Source organism: Neovison vison, chromosome 14 (assembly GCF_020171115.1).
Source record: "Neovison vison isolate M4711 chromosome 14, ASM_NN_V1, whole genome shotgun sequence".
Lineage (NCBI taxonomy): Eukaryota > Metazoa > Chordata > Mammalia > Carnivora > Mustelidae > Neogale > Neogale vison.
In genome coordinates this window covers 2,598,655-2,623,952 of record NC_058104.1, presented here as the reverse complement: position 1 = coordinate 2,623,952, position 25,298 = coordinate 2,598,655, and the positions used below count along the sequence as shown (strand labels likewise).

The 25,298-nt window shown below is 49.9% G+C and overlaps 1 protein-coding gene across 2 annotated transcripts in view; it reads left to right on the top strand.

Annotated features, from left to right (window-relative positions):
• Window positions 1–2,305: 2,305 nt before the first annotated feature.
• Window positions 2,306–25,298, top strand: part of C14H7orf50 (chromosome 14 C7orf50 homolog) — a 121,301-nt gene continuing 98,308 nt past the window's right edge. The window contains exons 1-3 of one of the 2 annotated variants that reach the window (XM_044233930.1): window positions 2,306–4,274; window positions 4,373–4,467; window positions 11,346–11,475. In XM_044233930.1, the coding sequence (XP_044089865.1) occupies window positions 11,347–11,475 (129 nt within the window). In that variant the 5' untranslated portion in view covers window positions 2,306–4,274; window positions 4,373–4,467; window position 11,346. Of the gene's footprint in view, window positions 4,275–4,360; window positions 4,468–11,345; window positions 11,476–25,298 lie in introns of those variants that run through there. The other variant, XM_044233931.1, reaches the window with a different exon arrangement.

The following is a 25,298-nucleotide window of genomic DNA, read 5'->3' as shown; positions in this document are numbered from 1 at the left end:
TTGACAGAAATCACAAGTAGGCAGAGAGGCAGGCGGTGGGGGGAGGGGAGAAGCAGCTTCCCTGCTGAGCAGAGAGCCTGATGCAGGGCTGGATCCAAAGACCCTGAGATCATGACCTGAACCAAAGGCAGAGGCTTTAACCCACTGAGCCACCCACACGCCCCCAGATGCTATTATTTTAACGGTCAGAACCATTTTAAACTTCATCACCTCTCTTTGTCATTTTTTGTTTTTTGTTTTTGTTTTTTTTAAAGATTTTATTTATTTATTTGACAGATCACAAGTAAGCAGAGAGGCAGGCAGAGAGAGAGAGAAGGGAGGAAGCAGGCTCCCAGCTGAGCAGAGAGCCCGACTCTGGGTTTCCTTTTATCCCGTCAGAATATTTCACTCTGATGGCACAAAACAGCATTTCTTTTAAAGTTTTTTAAGTAATCTCTGTACCCAGGGTGGGGCTCAAATTCATGACTCCATGATCATTCATGATCAAGACTGGCATCTTCCACTGACTGAGCCAGCCAGGTGCCCCTAAAACAGAATTATTTTTAAACGATTATATTTTGGACAGCTTTTTTTTTTTTTCCTGTTCTCAATGGGAGGCTACCGGAATCATTATCAGAGTTTTCTTTTTTTTTTTTTTTTAAGGTAAAACTAAACAATATGTTACACATTTATATATATATATATTTTTTAAAAGATTTTATTTATTTATTTGACAGAGAGAGATCACAAGTAGGCAGAGAGGCAGGCAGAGAGAGAGGAGGAAGCAGGCTCCCTGCTGAGCAGAGAGCCCGGTGCGGGACTCGATCCCAGGACCCTGAGATCATGACCTGAGCCGAAGGCAGTGGCTTAACCCACTGAGCCACCCAGGCATTATATGCTGTTTAAGCTTATGGGAGGAAATCTCTTGGCCGTGTGGCCGCGAGGCCATCGGGGCAGTTTGAAAACAGGACGGTTTTCCTGAAGTGAGCAAGGCTGGACGTGCTCACACGAGCGTGAGCGGGAGGGCGGGGAGCGACCGCACCCGCACCGCACCGCACGGGGTGGGGGGGAAGGTGGCGTGTTATCCGAGTCGCACCTGCGCGCGCAGGCAGCTACCCTCGCACCTGGAAGCAGTGGAGGCACCGCAGAACCGCGCCTGCTCCCGCCGCTCCCGTCCCTAGGCCCCCAGGGGCTCCGAGGCAGCGACAGTCACCCCACTAGAGCACCTGCCAGCCACGTGGGGCCTCCCGGGAGACCCCAAGCCGAAGACCGCCTCCTGGGGGCTTCACCCGGGCGGCGTTCAAACATTGTGCACAGTTCCATGGTTGCAGCATCCTCAGTTCATACAAATGAATTGCGTTTAAGACGAATCTGGTGCGCGCAGAGACCTCTCGGGGCTGTCCGCCTGGGGTCGGACCAGAAATGGGATGCGGCGCCCTAGCCCTCGCTGCCGGCGTATGGGGCGTTGCTAGGCAACTCGCGGCTCCCGGCAACAGGCAGCGCCCAGAGATGACGCCAACAGCCCGCGTCCGCACTTGGACCAGCCCCCTCGCGGCCGCCGTATGCCATTGGCCGGCGGGCAGACGGAGGCGTGTCTCGGCCAATGGGCGACGCCGCTCCGGAGGGCGGGACCGTGTTACTAGGGCGGTGCGCCTGCCGGAAGCCCGCGGCGGCGGCCAAGCGCAGGTAGGTGAGGTTGGCGTGGTCGGGAGTCAGGGGGTCGCGGGGCGGATTCCACGTGGGTGCGGGGACTCGGCGGTTGGCGGGAGGGACTGGCGGAGTCCCGCAGATGGCGCGTGGGGATCGAGCCGCCGGCTGTCCCGGGCTGTGCCCCCCGAGCCTGTCATTCCCTTCGCCACAAGCCGCCCCTTGACTAAATCGTGCGGTGGGCTCCGGCGCGTGCGCCTGCCCCCGGCCAGGGCTCGCGGCGGAACTACGCCACCTGGGACTCTCGCGTTCTGCGGGGACAGAATTAATAAGTAAGGTGGTGGTGGGCGCCTGCAGGGAGATGAGGCGGAGCAGAGCGTGGAGAGCGGGCCGCGTCGGTGTCCGCAGACACGGCGGGTAGAGGGGCTCCGGGCGCAGCTGCAGCCGCTGCGGCGAGAGCACAGGCCGGAGGGCGGGGGACAGGGGGGACGTCGGGCAGCCACGTGCGTCCGGAGGCCTAGGTGAGATCGTGGACTCTTCCCCGAGCACAGTGGGAACCCTTGGGAGGGTGTCGGGCAGAGCCTGACTTGGGCATTCTCCGAGGCATTCCGCAGGCTGTGTTGGAAATGGACTGGAGGGGCAGGGGTGGGGGCTCTTGAGAAACGCAGATGGGAGGGTGGTAGTGGTGCAGGGAGTGGAAGGGAGTCACTGCCCTCTGGACGTGCTTTAGAGACAGGCAAGCGGGGCTAACGGACACTGGAGTTGTGGGACACTACAGTCTTTTTAGCTAGAGCTAGAATCTGGATTTCCCCAGATGGCCGTTTGTTGAGAGGACAAATGCACAGGAAGATGGGTTTGTGGAGGACCATCAGAAGTATCCATGTTAAAAAAAAAAAAAAAAGAAGAAGAAGAAGAAGTATCCATGTTGATGCCTTGTGTTTGAGATGGTGTGTGAGGGGGTACGTGATCCAGTGTATTACACTGTATTGGGTGATAGAGTGTACTAATGCAGTTTCGGGAGAAGTTCGAGGTGGCCAGGTCGCCTGCCCATAGTTGGTGTTTAGAGCAGCACAGCAGGCTGAGATCAGTTAGCGGATGAATGTAGGCAGAGAGGAAACTGGGCTCACAGACTGGAGCCCTTTAGTGCCAAGGGCCAGGGAGGTGAAGGGGTAGGAGGAAAAGCAGGTGGTAGTGGGGTCTGTTTGGAAGCCAAGAGGAAAAAGTATGCGGAGACAGAAGTGAGCATCAGCTGTCAGATGCTGCTGTTAGGTCAAATAAGGTGAGTGCTGAGAATCTGTCATGAGGTTTCATGTCTGCGAGGAGCAAGCCGGACCGTAGTTTACTGTAGTTAAAGAGGTAAGGCTGGATTTTAATCAGTAATAACTGTTGCAGTAAGGATAAGAACTGCCTGAACTGAATTCACCTTGGATTTCTCCAGAGGTGACTGGGGGAATAGGGATGGGAATAGGGAAGGCACTTAGTAGACTTAGGAAGTGAAAAAATACAAAAGCCAGGGAAGGGGTGTTGGTCTGTGTGAAACCCATGTGGGTTTGCTAACTGGCACTTGTCAAAGGTAGGCTCCTACTCTTCCACAGAGCTGTTCGATGGGGCCCCATCGTCGGGTGTCACAGCATTGACTTTTTTCAGGCAGGCACTTTTTAAGGGTGCTAGGGGCATCATAGGGATGGGGCCTTGAGAAACTGTATTAGTGTTTTATTCAAGTCTTTGAGGGCCAAGGTTGAGGACCGGTGGAGAGAGGAGCCTGGATAGAGTTGGTTCATGGAGACAGTCTTTGTCCTTATGGTGTGGTTGGTGATCTTGAGAACAGCTGAAGAGTGGCGGAAGCCTGGTGGAAGGGTGTAGGAGGGAACAGGAGGGAAGGGGTTATGCAGTGCAGGTAGGTGGCTCTTGAGCAGGAGGAAACAGAAACAGGGTAAAGAGCATGTGAGATCAAGAGAGTGGGAAATTTTTGGTTCAGTAGAAGGGAAGCTGGACCCGTGCAGGAGAGGAATTGTTCAGTGATGTGGCTGCGTAGGCAGGGCATGGAACCCAACGCCAGAGTGGAGGGTTTGGCCTCCGTCAGAAAATGACAGGATCCATTGTAACAGGAGAAAAGGGTGGAGGGGTAGATGTGGGAGCTTGCAGAAGCTCCCTTCCAGTTGCTTTGATTTCCTCTGTGATCAGGAATTAAGGTCCTGTGAGAGAAGGGAGAAGACCTTGGCATTTTGAGAGGAGAGGCTTGTCCAGGTGAGTGGCTGGGGTGGAGAAATGTGGTGGGACCACCGGTGAGGCTGAAGGATTATTGGACCCTGGGGTGCTGGGGTTGTTGAGCTGCAAAGAGGGGCTTGGTGAGTGAGAAATTTGGAGCATTTGTAGTAACTGGGCTTCAAGTTTGGCATTTGGAGGAGGGAGAGGGGAGTGTAGGTACCAGGAGAGCAAAATCCAGAGGCTATTCTGTGTGGACAAGTCAGAATGCAGACCAGTCTTGGATCAGAATGAACAAGAGCAAAGTCCCAGTCCCGGCACAGGAGCTGGGATTCCGCTCCTGGATTCCCCGGACAGATTTCCTCGAGGGTTGTGGATTGTGAGGGCGCACACCCTCCTCCAGGGGCCCTTCCTTGCAGCCTGCCTGACAGGACACATCAGAGGTATCATGCTGTGGGTGAGAGGGGGGCATTAGGGGCTCTGGGTGGGGATTTCAGATTTAAGAAGACTCTTTTCCTATAGGCTGATTTATTTTTTAAAGATCCTGTGGAGTTTCTTTCCAGCCCTGGAGACCCAGCAGCCTCAGCCCATTGGCGCTGACACTTCCTGACTAGTGACTGTAGCCAAGCCCAGATGGTTAGTTGGTCTCTGTGTGTCTGATGTGGGTCCTCAGCTTTCTGTTGGTGGGAGGGTTTGTTTGCTCCCCTGAAGACTTTAGAGCTGGTGTTTTAAAAGAAAGGTTGTGTTTCTGCTTTTACACAGAAATTACAGAAAAGTAGAAGGGGGAAAACCATACTTGTAATTCTGACTCTCTAAAATGTTAATTTTTTTTTTTTTTAAAGATTTCATTTATTCATTTGACAGAGAGAGACACACAGGGAAAGAGGGGACACAAGCAGGGGCACAGGGAGAGGGAGAAGTAGGCTTCTTGCTGAGCAGGGAGCCCGATGAGGGGCTCAATCCCAGGATTCTGGGATCCTGACCTCAGCTGAAGGCAGATACCCAAAGACTGAGCCTCCCAGGTGCCCCAAAATGTTAATATTTTAATGTATTTCCTTCTAGTGTTTTTCTTCGTACATACGTATAATTTTTCCTACAAAATAGGATCATATTGTACATATGTAGGTTTCCGCCCATCTTTTCCCTTTATGTTGTACCCTGAGCTCTTCCTGCCATGACTGAGTGCTTGGTGTGCTCAGGGCAGCCGTACTCCTGTGCGTGAATGAGTCATTGATTTGCCTGGTCCCCTATTGTTGGATAGTTACGGGGTTTTCCGCTTTTTAATTGAAGAGGCGTTATCATTCCTTGTACAGTGCCATTGTCGTCATTATATTTGAATCTCAGTCCATGATTATTTCATCAGGATAAGTTCTAGAAGTGGAATTACGGGCTAAAGCACTTGATAAATGTTATGAAATTGCCTTTTAAAAGGACTGTGCCAATTTATTCTCCTGTCAGTAGGCATGATAATGGCCTTTTCATCATTCTCTGGCTAACCCTGAATAATAGAATTTCAAAAATCGTTTATATAAAAAAAGGCATTTTTAACCTATGCAATTAGCTAAGTAATACATGCATACAGCTGGAAACCTGCAGCGGTAGCAGGAGATGGAAAAGAACAGCAGCCCACGGCTGGGCTGGGCCGCGCCTCAGAGGCAAGCATTGTCCTCGGTCAGCTTTGCAAACTGGGATCACTTCCAGATGTCCAGAGCACAGTGTGTGCCTCGGGTTTACCAGTTTTAGGCGTCATCTATTGGTCCGCCCCACTGATGGGTGCACCCCGGTTTCCTCACCCGCATGTCGCCCTCAGCACTTAGCACAGGGCCTGGCATGCAGTGAGCGCTGGGTGAAGGTGGATGCTCACGGCCACCGTTGCTACGAATAGCTTTCCTGACACCCCTGCCCCCTCCATGTGACCTTCCTCCCAGATGAGGGGAGAACTTAATGCTGGCGAAGCCTTATGAGCAGCTAGAAGTTTTGCAGAAAAGCCTGTAAGGAAAAAGAAACACGAAGGAGGGGTCTCAAGCTTTTTGAGGTCAGGGCGCCTGGCCACTGAGCTGCTGCCAGCTTCAGAGGAAGGCGGCGAAGCTCCACCGCGGCTGGAAGGGTACCCTTCCTGGAGTCGTCAGGCAGCTCCTGGGGACACTGAGGAGCATTTGTTGGCTCTGGTTGTGCTGGGATGCTTGGACACGCTCTCGTGCCCCTCACAGCTGCTCTGAAATAGGGTTACTGCTAAGGGCAAAAAAAGGAAGAAGGAAAACTGGTATAGGGGCATCATCTAGTTTAATTTATTACAGATCATTTGTGAGAGATTAGAGGGTTTTTCCTTCTTTCTTTGTGTGTTTTAGTGGTTCACAGGGTTCTGTGACCATCACCGCAGCCTGATTCCAGAACATTTTCCTTCTCCCAAAAGAAACCCAGTACTGTTCACAGTCACTCCCTACCCCTGTCCCCTTACCCCGAGCGAACACCAGGCTACCTTCCTGTCTCTTTAATCACTCATTGTGGAAATTTCATATAAGCGAGATTGTACAATCTGTAGTATCCTGTGACTGGCCTGTCTCACATAGCAGGATGTTTTCAAGATTTATCCAGTGAGTGCTTCAGTCCCCTCCTTTTTTGGCCAAATAATGTTCCATTGCCTGGGCGTACCACATTTTGTGATCTGGTTATCAGTTGTGGACGTTCAGGTTGTTTACACCTTTTGAATGTTATGACTAATGTTATGAACATTCATGTTTGAATTTTTATGTGGTTGTGTTCATTTTCTTTGGTGGAGTTGTTGGGTCATATGGTAACACAGTTAACTTTTTGAGGGTCCACTAGGCTGTGGTACAATGTGGCTGTACCATTTTATATCCCACCAGCAGTGAAGAAGGGTTCCGAGTTTTCTACATCATCAATATTTATGATTATCTGTCTTTTTGCTTATAGCCAACTTAGTGACTGTGAAGTGGCGAGTCATTTGACTTACATTTCCCTAACGATGAATGATGTTAAGCATCTTTTCTTGTCCTCATTGGCCATTTGTATGTCATCTGTGGGGTAATCTGTATTCAAGTTCTTTGTCCATTTTCAAATGGAACTGTTCTGTTGTTGTTGAGATACAAAAATTCTTCATACATGGTGTTCACAAGTCTCTTTTAAGTTATATGACTTGCGAATATTTTTTTCCAATTCTTGACATTGTCTTTGTACGGTCTTGCTGACATCATTTGCAACACAAAACACTGAGTCTGTTGCCTTATCCAGCATCTTCAAGATTTACTCCTATGTTTTAGCTCTTATATTTAGGTTTTTGATCCATTTTGAGTTAATTTTTGTGTTTGGTGTGAGGTAGGGCTTTCAGTTCATTCTTTTGCATGTGGAAGTCCAGGTGTCCCAGCACCGTTTGTTAAAAAGTCTGTTCTTTCCCATTATATTGTCTTGGCACCCTTGTTGAAAATCACCATAAATGTAAGGAAATGTTGTTTTCTGTAACAAACATTGATTATCTCAAAGTCAGGAGACACCGTCTCTTAGAACTATTAAAAGAAACCTTTTTATAATGTGGAAAAGTCTTTCTCTCTTTTTAGCAAATAGACTTAGTGATTAAACTTTTTAATGATAACTTACAGAATGAATAAAGATTTAACTTAACTTTTATGGCAACTGGTATGTAAATATTTGCTAAACTTTCCTTATTTCTCCAACGAGGTAATTGGCTGACAGAGTCCTTTGTCATTTCAAAGCCCTTGTGTCAACAGTCTCTTGTTCTTTCACGATTTCTTATTACACTGCTAATTGAAATTTGTAGCCTCTGGCTTTGAATACTTTTTTTAGATAAGGCTTAATTAAAGACTGTGGAGCTTGGAATTTTTCTGATTCTACAACAGTAAAACGCTTTCATTGTGCTGTAATCAGTCACAGCCCCAAATGGGGCAGAGGGAGCCCTCCATGCTGGCACTGTGTCCTCTTGGATGTGGCCCTATGATCATCTGTTTCCTGGGTGTTCGGCACAGCTTGATATCCCAGGTTCATCTTACACTTTACTTGCTCCAGACCAGGAATCTTAAGGAGCTCTGCACCCCCCACCTGCTCCCCTTTTATAAAATAGAGAATGCTATTTAGAACCCAAATCTGGGCTTTTCATGTCTGCATGCTTCTAGGCCCTTTACATTGTGATTACTCTATAGTTGCCCACCCCAGAATGCTTTCCCACTTCTGTTTGCCTTTGGGTAGCGCTCACTATCTTCTCATGTATCCTATATTGGCGTCCCCCCATAAGCATGTGAATTGTGTGTGGATAGGTCTTTTGGACAGCCTTGCCCAGCCTAGAGCAGCTCATGGCCCGTGCTCAGCACCCTGCAGGTGGTGACAGAGTAACCAGCAAGTGACGACACAGGAGCGGAGCGTGCCTGCGGTGTGATTGCTGGGATTGCTGGGTGCCGGTGTGTGCACGCTTATTTCTACCAGCTAATACCTTCATGTAGTTGTCCCCTTACGTCTCCGTGGAAGCAGTTTTGCTTTGGGGGGAAATTTACATTTCGGAACATCTGTTCTCAGTGAGAGGACAGGCTCAGGACATACCCAGTTCTTGGTCGCCTAGCTCTGCCTGTGCTACATGCTCTGTCCTTCACTGGCCTCCTGGAGGCCTCCTGCCACTGTGACTGTCTCGCTGCCTGTCTGTCACCTGTGCTCACTTTCTTCTGTTTTATATTCTTGGCAACCCCATGTAAAAGTGTTTTCTCATTTACTTAAATACATAGGTCTGTCTTTCCCACTAGAAGGGAAGCTTCATGAAATCAAGGCTCTAATTTGCCCTGTGCTCAACCTCTAGCACAGTGCGTGGCACAGAACTGGCTCTCAAAAAATATTTGCTGAGTGAGTTATATTTTTAATATCTTTTGATAGAGTCTAAAATGAATTCTGGTGTCAAGAGAAGAGAACATTGGGTTTCTGTCTCTTTACCAAATACACAGCCTTGAACGGCATGTCTAAAATTAAATTTAAAAATATATATACATAAGTATGCAATAGATACATGTATTATGTGTGTGTGTGTAAAATCTGGAATATGGAGGATGAAGCCACTGGAAGTGAGTTTAGGATAAATAAAATGAAATACATTTTTATAATTTGTTAGGATAAAAGCTGGTATTAGTAGGCCTTGTAGGTAGAGTTTTAAAGGACTGGTATTAAAAAGTAATCTTCATTTTTTTTCCAAGTATAAATCCTTGAAAACAAACTAAGGTTTAAATAAATAGAAAGTTCCTTGTAACCCCACCCCCAGTTATAAATAAAGGTAAATGTTTTGTTTATATTCTTCAGACATTTTATATGTATATATACATAAGTATGTGTATATATGTTTTTGTGTATTTGTCTTATGTACCTCCTCTATTACTGTTTTTTAAATATTTTTAAAATTTTTTTAAAGATTTTTTTGTCAGAAGAGAGAGGGAGAGAGAGAGAACACAAGCAGGAGGAGTGGCAGGCAGAGGGAAAGGGAAAAGCAGGCTTCCCACTGAGCAGGGAGCTCAGTGCAGGGCCATCCCAGGACTCTGGGATCATGACCTGAGCCAAAGGTAGCTGCTTAACCGACTGGGCCACTCAGATGTCCCAGTATTATTTTCTTAAAAATGAAATTGTATAATACTAAACATCGTGTTCTATGTTTTCCATTCTGTATCTGTAACACTATCTCATTTATTTTAATTATCAAGTTGATTTCCATTTTGCTGGTTTATTCTGATCTATTTAATCCTTTGTTAATGTGTGATTGGGTTGTTTCTACTAAAAACCACATGTATGGAAAGCAGTATGTAAATGTTTGCTGGTGCTGGTTATTCAGTTACCATCTCAGCTCCAAAAGCACATTTTACACTCGACATTGTGGTGCTCTGCAAAGGGATGTTCTGTTTTCAGCTCCTTTTTGGCTCCACCCAAAGAGGGCAATGGGGCGACTGGAGCAGGTGGGGAGTGTTGGGGTGAGATGGGATGGGCAGCGGGTGGTGGCGCTTCTTGCTCTTGCTGTTCCGGTCAGTGCCACTCAGCAGTGGCCTTCCCTGCAGCAGCAGGAGCTCGTTCAGTTCCCCACAGCTCCCTCCCAAGAATCAGCCTGGTTCACCACTCCGAGGTCTGTCCTCAGAAATTCTCCCAGAAATGCCCCCCCACCCCAAGACTTCCCCACCCATTAGATGGCTTCCTTCGATGTCTGCCTTCGGATGTTCCCCTCAGACATCTTCCTTCAGACCTCCCTCCCTCAGAATTCCTCCCTCAGAGGCTCTCCCTCAGAGGCTCTCCCTCAGAGGTCCTTCCTTGGAGGTCTCTCCTTCAGATGTCCCTCCTTCAGATGTCCCCCCTCAGACATCCCTCCTTTAGATGTCCTCCCTCTGATGTCCCTCCCTAAGAGTTCCCCCCTCAGATGCCCTTCTTTGAGGTCCTTCCTCAGAGGGCCCCTCTCTGACCTCTTCCCTCAGATGTTTTTCCCACAGACAGCCTCCCTGAGATGTCCTGTCTCCGAAGTCTTTAGATGCTCCCCCTACAGATGTCTCCCTCACACATCTCCTTCAGATCTCCTCCCTCAGATGTCCCTCTCTCAGAATTCCTCCTCAGAGGTCCCTCCTTCAGTTGTGCCCTCCCAGACCTCCTCCCTCAGACATCCCTCTTTCAGATGTCCCCCCTCAGACCTCCCTCTTCAAATATCCTCTCTCTGAGGTCTCTCCTTTAAATGTCCCTCCCTCAGAATTCCCTCCGATGCCTTCCCTTGGAGGTCCTTCCTCAGAGGTCGCCTCTCTGACCTCTTCCCTCAGATGTCTTTCTCACAGATATCCTCCGTCAGAAGTCCTCCCTTAGATGTCGCCTCCGCAGATGTCTCCCTCAGACGTCCTCAGATGTCCCCCCTCAGACATCCTTCCCTCAGACATCCCCTCCCCCTAGACATCCTCCCTCAGACTTCCTCCTTCAGAGGAGTCCTCTCAGAGGTCCCAGCAGCAGCCAATGTCCCTCAGTGGAGGGCTGTCCACTATGACCTCTCTGACATGCTTCCAGGGTCTGGTACTTCATCCAGTTCTTGGTTCTCCCGTGGCACAATCCTACAAATGAAATGGGTTTTAGAATTCACAGGCTTCTTTCTGGTCTTCTACAAGGAGTTCTCGATACTACTGTGCTTGAGAAAGTAGGCATAATCAGATGCTTCTCAGATTGTGTGTCCTTCTTTCTGTGTGGCCCTGGTTGATACTTCTTTCACAATCCAATGAGGCCATCCCAGACACCCCTTGGTGACTGAATGCCCTAGTGGCAGGGTACATGATGGTCACCTGTGGCCTGTGAGGCTGCAGCTTCTCCAGCTGATGGGAAAGGAGAACTGAGGATTTGACTTTGTTTTAATTTGTATATACTGTATTTTCTGAAATACCTTTGTACTTCTTCAGCAGTGGGACAGTCCTCTTCCTCCTTTGCTTAATAAAATGTCCCAGAGCCTGAGACCTTTTATTTCCCATGTATTTAGCAAGTTGCCTTCTCTGTTGCAGGATGGCAAAACAGAAGAGAAAAGTTACCGAAGTGACAGAGAAAAAGAAGAAAAAACTGAAGAAGGCATCGGCAAAAGAGAACCTGCTGGCACCTGAAGCCACGCCGGGGACCAAGCAAGTGCACCCCGAGGTAGGCGCACGTGGGGTCGTGGCGGCCTCACCTCGTTTCTTCGCCAGGAGGGGAGGCAGCTGGGGCTTGGATTGCTGGTGTCTGTCCGGGAGGAACAGAGGATGGAACAAGGGACATGTGGACACACTCGGTGCCTTCTAGCGGCCACTGTAAGATAAATAGGAGATCAGCAAAGTTTAGGTTTGAGCAGCTGCCCCATCTTCAGACCGCCGTTTGGGGTGCCGTGCTGCAAAGGGCCCTGGATGGACGGGCTTGGCCCCGTGGCGGTGGCACGGTGACAGGGCAGCCCTTCGAGCAGTGCTCTCAGGGGTGGGCCAGCGCGGCGTGCACAAGGGGGGACACCTCGGGGGATGCATGGAATGTGGCCTGAGACTCTGTACTCAGGAATTCAGATCATAACGTAAAAGTGTTCATGTCTAGCATGACATAACTCTGCCACAAAAGTAGGTATGTGCATTTAAATTTGTTTTCTGTTACCACCACGTTCTGAGTGTTAGCATTTCTCTTTATTGAGTGGTCTTTACAGTTCCTACCATGCAGATGATCAAAATGGCGTAAGATATTATAAGTTCTGACAAATTGTTGCACATAAAGTAAAATTTGAGCAGGTATACAGCAGTAGCGATGCGGCAGCTTTCCCTGTTCATGCGCCTGTGGGTGAGCATCCCTGTTCCTCGAGTGGGACAAGGCTGAGGGTGGGTGTTGGTCCTGTTTCCCACGCTTGCCTGTAAGCCCTGAACAGCCTCGTTCACATCAGTGAGTGAGGATGGAAGTTTGGTCGTAACAGCATTCTTAAATCCTCAAACTCGGAGACGGTTAACGTGATTTGGGGCACATTTTATCAAAATTTATTTTTAAAGATCTGCCATTAGATGACAACTCGACTAGATCCTTCTTCAGTTCTCTTGAAGAAAGAATTGGAAACCACCTGACTCGGTCAAGGATGTGTTGCTGGGGTAGTTGGGGTTGACTTCTGCAACACCAGTATTTCAAATTCTGTCCTTGTTTAGTGCCCCCCAGGTGTTTATGCCCTCAGCAGTGTTCCCTGGTAAGATTGAGGTGACAGGTGGCTTTTTAAAAAAAAGATTTATTTTAGAGAGCGAGAGCGCGCGTGCTCACATGAGCAGGGGAAGGGGCAGAGGGAGAGGGAAGGAGAGAATCCAAGCAGACTCCACAAGGAGCTCATGACCCTGAGATCATGACCAACCCAAGTGGAAATCCGATGCTCAACCCGGCGCCCCAGCAGGTGGCTTTTTCTCCACAAAACAGGGAAAGGACCATTGTGCAGGGGGGAAGAGAGGAGGGCCCACCTGACAACCAGCAACTTCCTGGCTGCGGGCCATTCTAGCCTTTTCTCAGAGCAGGTTCGGAAGGACTGCTAGTGACGTTAGGGCCCTGGGAGTGCGCTCCTGAGACCACCTGTGCCACGTGGCTGCCCCAGCGAGTCTCGGTGTCCTTCAGGGTATGTGCCGCCGCTTTGATGACTGTTGGTCCAGGTCATTTGAGGCCTGCATCCACTGAGGCATCTCTGTGCTTCTGAGAGGCGCTGTGAGCTCGTTCAGAAGATGCTCAGCTGCGGCCGTGGGGCCCAGGAGGTGTGGGGATGAGCAGGGAGCAGGACCCTCACTGGTTCCGGGTACCCTTTTTCTGCATGCTCTTGGCAGAGAGCCTACCAAATGTGGCAGCTCATCTGATCACAAGGCCAGTCTACTCCTGTGTGTGGAAGTGTGGCGGTTCACACAGCGTTGGTGTCAGGAACCTGGCTGGCATCAGTGGCGCCTGCGTCTTGCTCTGAGTGTGGGCTCTTCACAAACCTGTGACCCCCCGGGTCCAATTCTTGTTAGGCTCTGTGCTCCAATGCTTGAGCCTTGACTGGGTCTGTTCTTCTGCTTTCCGGCTCCCTGATGGAAGCTGGCATCCGGAGAGCTCCTCAAGCTCCTGCTCGGTGCTTCAGTCCACCCCTGGTTCCTACAGAGCCGCAGTTACACATGATTTTCTTGGGCTCTTTCTAGGGTACTTTCCTGCTCCTTCTAGACTCCTCCAATTTCTTTCTCTTTTTCTTTTCTTTTTTTTTTCTAAGATTTTATTTATTTATTCGTGAGAGACATAGAGCGAGGCAAAGGAAGAAGCAGGATCCCTGCAGAGCAGGAGCCCAATGCAGGACTTGATCCTAGGACCCTAGGATCATGACCTGAGTCGAAGGTAGATGCTTAACCAACTGAGCCAACCAGGTGCCCTAGACTCCTTTAATTTCTTCAAAATAAGCCCTATACAGGGGTGCATGCTGAATAGCTCAGTCAATTGAGCATCTGGTTCTTGGTTTTGGCTCAGGTCATGATCTCAGGGTCCTGGGATCAAACCCCCTGTTGGGCTCTGTGCTCAGTGCAGTCTGCCCGAGATTGTCCCGCTCCCTCTCCTCTGCGCCCCCAAGTTGTACACGTACACACTTGCTCTCTCTGTCTCACACATAAAAAAAATATATCTTTAAAATATAAAATAAACCCCATACTATCACCTTGGTGAGTTTTAATTTTGTCACAGAACTTCCAGCTTTCCTTTCTTGATCTCTGCTTGCTGGCGGGACCCACAGACAGTGTGGGTTTATGGTAGACGCCAGTATGGGTTAGAATTTCTGCGTAAGATGCAAGGTGATACTCTCTGTTAAGTTCAGGTCATTTTTTTTTTTTTAGTATGTGATTGTTTTTTTTATTAAAGTACATGTTGATTGTACTTCTATATATTCCATATATGTTCTCATATATATTGTACTTACATATATTCCAAACAGAAGAGGAACTTCCAGTTTCTCTTCTGGTGATTAGATTTTTGTTTGGTTTGTAACATAGTGGAGGAGGTTCCTGGTAGAGGCACGTGCACTTTTGCTTTCTTTTCTGTCCCTGGGTGTTGAGGCTCAGGGGCAGGCTGGCCCAGCCGAGGAGCAGGAAGTGGGCTTTGAAACCCACCTGTGGCGGGCAGAGGAGAGTGAGTGCGAAACCGGGACTGACCAGCAGGGGTCGCAGCCCCTCTGCCTTCAGGCAGCCGGTGCTTGTTTGCCCCAAACATGCAGCCAAGCATGTTTCCAGGCCCCGGAGGATTTTTAAGTGGGTCTCCCAGTGAGGTGCTGTGCTTGCGGGCTTGTGTCCCGAAGACCCCTTCTTATACTGTCAGTCTCCCAGGGAAGTGGAGACTTCTCTGGGAGGACACACCTTGGACTATCCTAATAAAAGTATTTCTGTGGTTCTCATGGGAAATTATGGAAAAGCAATGTCAGGCAGTTTTCTAAAGAGAGAACATTGACCGCGGCACCTAATCTTAAGGAGAGTGGGTGGACCGGGCCTGGAGAGCACATCCTATTACCCTGGGAGCTCATGGAAAAGTACTGTGCTGTCCCCCCACTGCCCTGGCTCCAGGATCAACCTCTGGAATCCACATGAAGAACAGAGAAGCCTCTGTCCCCACTTGGACCACTGTGTTGTCCTCCCGGGACTGTCTGTCTGGATAGGCCTATGGGACCCTGTGTGGCCACTTCCCACAGCACAGGCGCCCTGAGCCTGTGCCAGGAGAGCTGACGTTTCCCCAGTGCTCGCCCTCTGTGGCCCCTGGGGGCAGCTTCCTTAGAGCCAGACTTCCCACTGGGATCGGGGGGCCTCGGCACACCCAGTGGGCTCATCTCTGTTTGACTTTCATGCACTCTGGAACGTAGAAAGCCGTCTATACAGCCCCAGACACCCCGAACCTCCCGTTCCACTCCTTCATTTGTGTGGCTCACTAGCCCATTAACCTGCCAAGGCCCATGCGGGTCTGCATCTCGGAGAAAAGGGTGTGTGTGATGTCCTGGGATAGGGCAGAGCCCTCCTGCTGCCTTCCTTGGTTCTTGGTAACTGGTTCTGGCTGGCTGGCCACAGGCTCTACTAAGGACCTACAGCCTTAGTATGTCCTACACCTAGCAGGCGCTACGCCTTCTCCCGCTGTTGTGCTGGGTGGACGACCCGAGGGTCTGGCATGGAGTCCACAGGCCTGTCTTCTTCCATCCTTCTTCCGAGTATGATGTCCTGGACCACAGAGTCTCCACCCATTTCCTGGCTTCTTGACACTGTCCTGTGAGCCTGGGCTTTGGGACTGGGCAGTCAGACCTTTAAGTTGCTGGTCCCCTTCCACTGAGAGGGTTGTGAAGATTAAATCTTAGACAGCAGGTGTATTCAGAGGGGCTGCGACCCTATTATCAGCTGGCACAGGAAAGGGCATGAGGTCATGGTATTGCTCCTGCAGGTCTACCCAGCCCTGCTGAGGAGACCCTCCATGGCTTAGTTTCTGTCCCAGACGCTGAGCCACATGCCTGGGAAATGGCCTCCTGCGTCTGTCCCCTTGGGCCAGTCAAGCTGCTACATGCCTTGACCAGCACGTGGGAGGGGCTGCTGCGGTGCCCACGACCTGAGCTGTCCGGAGACAGGAGGGGTGGCTGGCGGTGAGTAGGGGCCTTCTCCCTTCATTTCTCGGGTGAGAACCCCTGTGTTTGCAGAGCACCAGAGTTCTCGCGGGACAGCCCTGGGGTGCCCCAGGCCCAGGTGTGGCTGTGGTCCTGACTTCATGCATGAGTCAACTAGAGAGGCTGGTACTTGCTTGGTCACCTGGCCAGCTGGGATAGAGAAAAGACTCACAGTTGGGTTTCCTGCGTCTGGCTACCTTTTGGAGCACCCGAGGAAGACCAGGACAGGGAGCTGCAGCATTGCCTGCCCTGGCCCTTTAGGGTAACTGGGCGGGGAGTGCCAGTCAGTGGGCCGCTCAGCCACGTGCTTCGGCAGCAGTGCTTGGCACCGTATAAGGAATATACCCAACTCCTTTCTGGCATCTGCTCTCACACTGTAAATGTTGGTGATGTGCTTGGGAGAAAAGACCTCAGATTTGACGAGCAGACCGTCCCACATTGGGAATGACAGTGCATTCCTGAAGTCTGGATGGCATGGTGACAGTAGTAGCCACTTTTCTTCTTTCAGAATGTAGCGTGCTGTGCATAAGCTGTTGGGCTCCCCAGTTCCTTACGTGCCCCCTGTGTTTTCACGGGCCCTGCAAGGACGTGGCTGGTGACAGCGGGGCTGGACGTGGCCCGGGCTCTGCATTGCCATACTCAGAGTGCTCAGAGTGTTGCTTATCTGGAAGGAAGTAGCTACTCCATATGGACCATCTTTTTTCCTTCCTATGTAATCTCGAAAATGGGATAGGAGCTACGGGCATCAAGCCAACAAGCACTTTATAAAACCATCGAATGGTGTTGTGAACTTTATGGCCTTGAGAATTTGCTCAGAGCCAAAATACTTCATTCCAGTGGTATTTTGCTTAAGAAATATTACGGGTCTGGCAGTAGACTTTTTTGTTGTTAAACTAGTGGGGGTGAGGGGATGCTAATCTTTATAGGCAGCTCCCTGGGAGCCTAAATTGTTTTTCCAGCAGAAATTCCCCTCTGCCATTGTTTTGTTTTCTACTTGGTGACTACTGAACACTTAAGTTGTCAACCAGCTGGGGTTATAAACCAACCGACTTCAGGGCTAAAGGAGTTGAGAGGAAAGGCAGACCCAGAGAAGTTCCGTGACTCCCCCGAGGCCCATGGTAAGTTGGTGGGAGGCCGAGATCCCCTTGTCCTGTCTCGGTAACCCAGCTCAGCCTCCTCCCGAGTTCTTTCCTTTTTGTGGCCGAGTAACACTCCACTGTACTTAGCACGCATTCAGTCCTCCGTTCACCAGATTGCGAACATTTGGGGTGTTTCCAGTTTGGGGCTAGAATGAGCATGCTGTGAATATGTGTGTGCAAGGCTTTCTGTTTTCATTTCTCTTGGGTAAATTCTCAGGACTCCGGTGGACCACATGGTAAGTGTATGTTTACTTTTTTAAGAAGCTGCTAAGCTTCTCGAAAGTGGCCGCCCCAGTGCACGTTCCTGCCAGCAGTATGTGAGGGGTTTGTATGCTCTGTGTATCTGTCCACACTTGGTATTGCCAGTTTTTAAAATTTTGGCCACTCTCGGGAATGTAGTTATGTCTTGCTATGTGTGTGTGGTTTTAAAAGGCACCTTTTTTGAGGTATAATTGACTTAGAGTAAACTGTTCGTTCTTGTGGTTTCTCACTAGCATTTCCCTGATCGCTGGTGGCGTGAGCATCTTGTGTGTGTTCTGGCTGCCGGAAGTTAAGTTATCTTTGGTGAAGTGTTTGCTCAGCTCTCTTCTCCATTTTTGTTGGGTTGTTTTCTTATGGTTGAGTTTTGAGAGTTGGTTACATATTTTGGATACAGGTCTTTTATCTGATTTCTGTTTTGCAAGCATATTTCCCCTAGTCTGTAGCTGCCCTTCTCATTTTGTGAGCAGTGGCTTTTGAAGAGCAGAAGTTCTGAATTTTGATCAAGTCTGGTTTCATCAGTGTTTCTTTATGGTTTGCACTGTTAACGTGTCCTTTGGCTCACTGTGTCCTGCAGGTGACCCTGAGTCCCCCGTGTGGCTCTTCCTCATTGGTTGTAAGTTCTACTTAACATTTCCCTGGAGCGCGTTGTGTCCTCTCAGCCTCGCTGGTAACAGTTGTTTACCTTGTTTCTGTGTTTACCTGTGGAAACGCCTGCTGAGCGCACGTGTGTCTGCTGTGTGTGTGCACGTGACTGCTTCTCGGGGGCTCACACCTGGGAATGGAGAGGCGGGTGGGAGGATCGGTAGGGGAACACGTGGTACACAGTGTCCAGGGGCCCCACTGCTTCTGTGTCTGGCAATCTGGTGGGTGCAGAGTAGGACCTGCTTGTTTGTTTGTTTAGAGAGTTGTGGGGGGCGGTGGGCAGAGGCAGAGGGAGAGGAATCCTCAAGCGGACTCCCTGCGGAGTGCAGAGTCCAACACGGACCTCCATCTGAGTAGGGCCTCTTTTAATTTGTATTTTCCTAATCACGAGGGACCAAGACGGTTTCTAGTCATTCTTTAAGGATTTGTCTTTCTCCATGAATTTCCTTGTCATATCTTTTGTCTTTGTTTATTTACTTATTTATTTATTTATTAAAGATTTATTTATTTATTTGACAGACAGAAATCACAAGTAGGCAGAGAGGCAGGCAGGGGGTGGGGGGGAGGCAGGCTCCCTGCTGAGCAGAGAGCCTATGCGGTTGCTCCATCCGAGGACCCTGAGATCATGACCTGAGCTAAAGGCAGAGGCTTTAACCGACTGAGCCACCCAGGCGCCCCTCTTTTGTCTTTTTTTAAAGAAACATTTTCTTTTTGTGCATGTATTACGTGTACTTTCTTCCAGTTTGACGTTGATGCTGACGCTCTCCACGTGTGCAGGCTGATGTCAAACCTGTCTGGTATCGTTTTCCCCTTATGATAAAGGCTGCCTTCTTTCTTCCACAATTATGAACATATTGTCTTACATATTTTTTTCTAAATTTTGTTGCATAATAGCCCATTAACTTGTCATGCCATTATTTATTTAACTCGCTTCTTGCCACATTGTGTGATTCTTCAGTTTTTATAAAAGCGTGTTTTAATACTGAATAGAGTAAGTACTTATTGTTTGGGGGATGGTGTTCTTGGCCTTTGTCACGTATTTTCTTCTTTGTATGAGATTTGGAATCGGCTTTCAGGTTTCATGATAAGTCCTTTGTGGTTTATTGGGGGGTAGTTTTTAATGTCCTTCATGTAAGTGTCATGCTTTTCTCTGAGGAGATCTCTGTATCTCTCCAGGAGTGAGTGATCTGGACAAGGCTCCTGCAGCCAACACAGGACAGATTCCATTGGTCTGTTTTTTGAGTCACATAACATCAAGCTACAACTTGGCGATGGTGGCTGGTCCGTGAGGAGCTATGGTCCTGTTGTTGCCTGTACCAGACACCCCCCGGACCCCTTGGTGCCTGCTCTGGCCTTCCTGCTGTCCCTGCTCGGCCGCACGCTGTGGCCCTCCTCTCCTGCCCACATTCCTTTCTGGCCTGGCCAACCTTTTAATTTTCTTCTACTTTTTCTTTTCTCACATTCTCCATGTTGATCCCTCACCTAACTTTTCTATAACCGATCAAACCTAGTGGCAGCTCACTGGGATCAAACTGGGACATTTAACCTGTTCAGCAAGTATATATTAAAAATTGTTTTTTGTTCTGCTGCAGACATGAGTTTTATTTAATGTTGAATTAACATACGTTTTCATATTTAAGAGATAAGACTGCTCGTTACTGTATATATTATTCCATCAACTCTAATAATAAATCTGTTTTATAGAAGAAGGTGAATCAAGCAAGGTGTTTTTTTTGTTTTTGTTTTTGTTTTTTTAATGAGGGTTGGGGTAGAGTTTAGAGGACTTTGGGGCGGCCTCCTGTTTGTAGTAACCTGCAATGGCTTTTCTCACATATAACTTGTAGCAAAGCACACAGTATGTAAAACTGTACTTGTATTAGATAGATGGTTAATGTGCCATGTTGCTTAATATCTGGGTTTACAATCACATCAGTCACTGTTGGGGTGGAAAAATTGCACGAAACATGAGAAAACCCAATGGTGAATGGGTTCTGACCTGGTAGTATTTCTCACTGATTCCTTCCCATTCGCTTTAAGTAGCAAACACTGATCAAATTGGCCTAAGAAGGGGAGCCTGACACAGGCCTGACCTTGGGTTGGATGTTTCCAGAAGAACGGAAAGGGCCTGTGTCTGTGGCCATTTTTCATTTCCATATGTGCTTGCAAAGCATTTGGTAAAATTTAACATCCATACATGTTTGAAAACAATCTCTAAACACCCCCTCCCCGAAATAATCCTCTTACCCTTAAAAAAAAATAGTAAAAGTTTATTACAGAATCAGACACCTTTTTTTTAAATTAAAAATATTTTATTTGTTTATTTGTCAGAGAGAGAGAGAGAGTGAGAGAGAAAGAGCGCACAAGCAGGGGGAGCAGCAGGCAGAGGGAGAAGCAGGTTCCCTGCAGAGCAGGGAGGCCGATGCGGCACTCGATCTCAGGACCCCGGGATCATGACCTGAGCCAAAGGCAGACACTTAACCAACTGAGCCACCCAGGCATCCCCAGGCACATCTTTTTAGATCTAACTTCAGCAGAAAGGTGCTCCCAGAATTGTCAAAAGGCTGAGGAGATTCAGGGTGGCTCTGCCACTGGGCTTTCCACCTTGGGGGCCCCTAGCCTTTGAGTCCCTCCCCTCGTCCTGGGAGGCCACCAGAGCTAAAGTTCGGACTTGTGGGCACCTGCAGATTGCCTCAGGACAGAATGGCCCTCATGTCTTGCCATGTCTCTGGGTTCTAGATTCTGGGAACCACTCAGTTTGGGCCTGGGGGTTCCCTACTCTTGTCAGTTCTTGGACACTTTAAGAGAGTGGCTGGTTTTTGTACTTGGCCAGCCATTTGGTCACCATGCCTCTCCCCCACCTCAGAGAGTTGATCTAAATCAAATCAGGGCTTGGCCAGCTAGGAGCCGTCTGAGGCTCTGTGGGCCGTGTGGTCTGTGTCACTGCTCAGCCTGTGTGTGGAGGAGCAGGGCACCGACAGTGTGTAAGCAAACGGCCACAGCCAAATAAAGTTTATTTACCAAAATAGGCGGGCATGGGGCACTTGGCCCAGAGTTTGCATTCCTGGTCTAAACAGTCTGGCCCACCCATACTGGGTCCTGGCCCCCACAGCTGCTCCCAACCCACATTTGTTCCTTGCTCTGGAGCAGCACTCCCTGATGGAGGTCTGGCAGCTCAGGCTGCACATGTCCCAGCCCCAAGTGAATGGGTCTCCACAGTGTGAAAGGAAGCCCAGGGCCTGTACTTCGGGTAAGGGACAGCCCTTCTCGGAGACCCTGGGAAGGCTGGCAGGCCTCTGGGTTTGTCCTAGGGAGTGCCGAGGGCCCTGTGTCATCGGGGGGAGGTTGCCTTGGGCACTGCCACACAGAGGGCTAAGGAGAAAAAGAACACAACGTCTCTGAATGGCAAGGGAACATTTGATTTGAAATATAAAATTAGTATCTACGTAGACACGAAGTGGAACCACCAGTGGGTGCTAGTGTGCTGAGCTGGGACACCTGCGGCCTCTTCTGGACACAAGCCCCGACGGTCCAGGGTGCAAGTGGGTGGCCCGCTAGTCACCTGCGTCCCCTGGTCCCTGGTTCCTGTGTCCCAGAGGAGGCCACTGCTGAGATCCCGGCTGTAGCTTGTCGGGGGAAACGAACACAGAGCACAGAGCACAGAGGCCCTGACCAGCGATCTCAGAGGGAACCCTGTCTCGGGGTTTAAAGGCTGGTAGTACACCTTAAAGGCTGCAGAGGCTAGAACCTTTCGGTGCTGTGCTAGGGGGCATCTGGCCTCTCATTGCCCAGCCTCCATGTGGGGGCATTTAGGGGCCAGGTGTCCTGAGGGCCACTAGGAGCTGACCTCAGGGGGTAGAGGGGCTGTGCGTGAGTCCCTGCGGCTGCCTCTAGATCCCTGAGGGGCTTTCTGGTGCCACAGCAGGCTCTGCGAGCTCATGTGGGTGTTCTCTTTCTCTCACTATCAGTGAGCAGAAAGCACAGGGAGGTATATGTTGGCCTTGAATGAGGTGGTGCTTTGAAAATGTGGAGCCCTCGAGTACGGGCAGCGACTGTACCTGTGCTGGGGCACTCTCCAGCCAGCGCAGGATGGGTGTGTGGGGGGCGTGCTAGAGGACTCCTGTGAGGAGGGGGATGGAGGTGGGGGACACAGGAGGCCCCTTCCAGTCCTCCAGACCCTATCCCACCCACGGTGCGTCCTCTTGGAGTGTGGTGATCTCTCAGCAACCTCTGGTCGCACCCCAGGGTCTTCTCCCAGCCACAGCCGAGCGTCCATGTTTTGGGATGGTGGGTTTGGGGGTGGGCCTACCTGGGAGGGAGCCTTTGTTCCTGCTGGAGCCGCCCCGAGCTGGTGCACAGGGCCAGCTCGTCTAGAGGGCCTGGTTAGAATGAACTGTACCTTTGGAGCGCTCACTTTGATGTTTTCTGAAAAAGAGTTTATTTTTTACTTTTCTAAGTAGGCTGCGTGCCCAGTGTGGAGCCCAGAAGAGTTTATTTTTGATAAAATTATAAATACATGGGAAGTTGCAAAAAATTATAGGGCCAGTGTGCCCTTTGCCCAGTTTCCCCCACCGATCACAGACCACAGTGTCAAAACCAGAAATGGACGTTGGCGCAATCCACAGAGCTCTTTCTGACTTTACTAGCTTTTGTGTACTCATGGAGCATGTGTACCTGTGTGTGTGTTCACATGTTCCCGTGCTCGCATTTGTGCGCACACGTGCCCTGCTGTGTGTGCTTGTGTTTGTGCTTACGCGTGGTGCTCACGTGTGCCTGTGTGCACGTACGTGTGGTGTGCGTGCACATGCAGCCTTATCGCCAGTGTAGGTGGCTGGGGCCACCACCACAGTCAGGGTGCAGAAGTCCCCTGTCACCGCACAGCTCCCTGGTACCCTCCCTTTCTAGCCAGTCACTCACTGAACACAGGGCATTGGGTTGTTTCCAGGTCTTTGCTTTTACGAATAAAGCTTTATGAACATCCGTGAGCACGAGTGCTCATTTCTCCAGGGTAAACGCCCAGGAGGATAACTGCTGGGCCATTTGCTATGTGCAAGTTTGGTTTCTGAGCGAGCAGCTGTCCCAGCTTATGTGCCCACCACCATCCCGCCTGAGATGAGCCCCTCCACCTTCTCACCGGCATTTGGTGTTTCTCTGGTTTTTATTTCAGTCATTCTGATGATGGTGCTCACAAAAGTGCCCTGGGAAGTAGGAGAGGGGAAATGAAAACTTGCTTTTCCCGGGTTTGGCGATTTGTGCCCTTCGTGTGCTCAGTTCTAGAAACTGCCGGTGGGCAGGTATGGGGGCATTGTCCTGGCTTTGTGGCGGGGCCGTCCTGCTGGGGCCAGGTTTGACATGGCCTCTGCCCTGCCCCTGTGTGACATCCTGTCTTTCTTCAGGAGCTTTTCGGGAGTGGCAGGCCTCCCTGGGCATCGTTCGGAGGTGGCTGTGGCCGCGGGGCCCATGAGGCCCACGGTCAGTTAGGCTGGCCTCGAGCATGTGTTCCTCCTGTTCTCTACAATGGGTTTTCTCCACTCGTTTGTCAAATCTGAAGAATTACAGAAAAGTTGGAAGCTGATAAGCTTTCCTTGCTGCCATGGAGACCTGGCAGCCCTCATTCTGGGCCAAAAAAACCAAGGTCCTCCCCCCACCCCCAGTCCAGCTGTCTGTGCGTCCGTTGCTAATGCACTCCCTGCTGCTGCTGCCAGCCAGCCAGCGAGATGTTTGTAGCTTTGCTTCCTTGTGCTCAGCAGAAAGTAACTCAGCGAAGTGGAATTAAAAAAAAAAAAGGATTGTTTGTTGTTTTTCCTGACTTACACATGACCAGTGTGAAAAAAAGAAAAGGGAAGCTACAGGAAACGACACAGAAGAAATCAGAAAGACAGATAACCCTTCGGTGAATATCTTGGAGTATATCCTCAGTATTTTCACAATGGTTCTGTGTAACAGAGTACCCACATCAGCCCTGGGCACTGTAATTTGTTTTCCGCGTTTTCTAGTATGACAGAGAGAAAGGTAGCTCACGGTTGCTTTAATTTCATTTTCCTTGATTACAGCCATGAATGGTCATTTTCCATGTACATATCGGTCATTTGCTTTCGTGGATGCCTGTAGGGTTTTTTTGTTGTTGTTGTTTATTTTTTTCCCACTTCTGTTGCAAAGCCTGTCTTCTCTGTATTGATCAGAAAATTTGCTCCTTATGCTAAGAGCTCTTCATCTTTGCTTTATGCTTCAGATAGTTTTCCAGTCGAGTTCTTCTTGTTTATGACTTCCGCTCTGCCTCTCCCAGACTGCTCCCTCCGGGCTCTGCATTGGCCTCCCGGGCCTCTGTGCACAGACCGCCTCTCCAGACCCTGTCCTGCCCTGTGCCCTCTTGAGGTTCTGTTTCTCCAGCCGTTAGGAATTTGAGGGGTGTGCAGCGAGGCATCCACTGGCTGCCTCAGAAAGCCAGCGGCCTCCTGGTTGAGGACTGGGACTGCTAGGCAGGCAGTGGGACCCCTGCTTCTGGGCTGCGTCTGAGCTTGGAGGGCTGCTCCACCCCGCGGCTGACGGAGACCCCAGATTTTGAAGGCCAGTTGTTTGGTTTTTGATGTGGAGTACAAAGGCAAAAGGAAATGTAGGTAAAATTAAATTTCCTTATAACCTGCAGCCCATTGACAAATATTTGAGACAGACAGAGTAGAACATTCCTCCAGGAAGCTCCCGATCTTATAATGTCTTGCTAGAGGGAAAAACAACCCTAGCTTGACAATAGCTAGGCCTCCAGGATCTTGGGAGGTCTCTTTAGCAGATGGGAATCCTTTCAGAATCTTCCTCTTCACGTCCCACAGCTCGGTAGAATATAGTCAGTTGCCCCTCACAATCCCAGGCCAGCGGCAGCCCTTCCTGCCCACAGGTCCTGACCCTGTGTTTTCATAAAAACCACTTTTTTGCACCTAAGATGTCTCAGGAACTCTTGGCCAGCAGCTCGAAACCCCAACATGTCCATAGCAGTTTTCACTGGTGATGGGCGTTCTTTTTTGTCAGCTGCCTCCAGAGGCGTTTGGAGGGGAAGCGAAGAACGGCTGCGCGGGGCTTACAAGCACATGCCATTTCGGGCGAAGCCCTCCCACAGACCAGGTGCTGGGGTCTCCCCGCTGCTGTCCAAGAGTGGGTGGTAGCTAGCTTGCCTCGGGTGGGTTGGCCGTTTTTTCCAGTCTCCTGGCCGGACCGAGCTGTGTTGTTTGCCTGCCTGCAGTCCCTCAGCCCCATGAGACAGGCTGAGGTGTGGCTGCCACCTGTGGCGCTGGGGCATGAGTCAT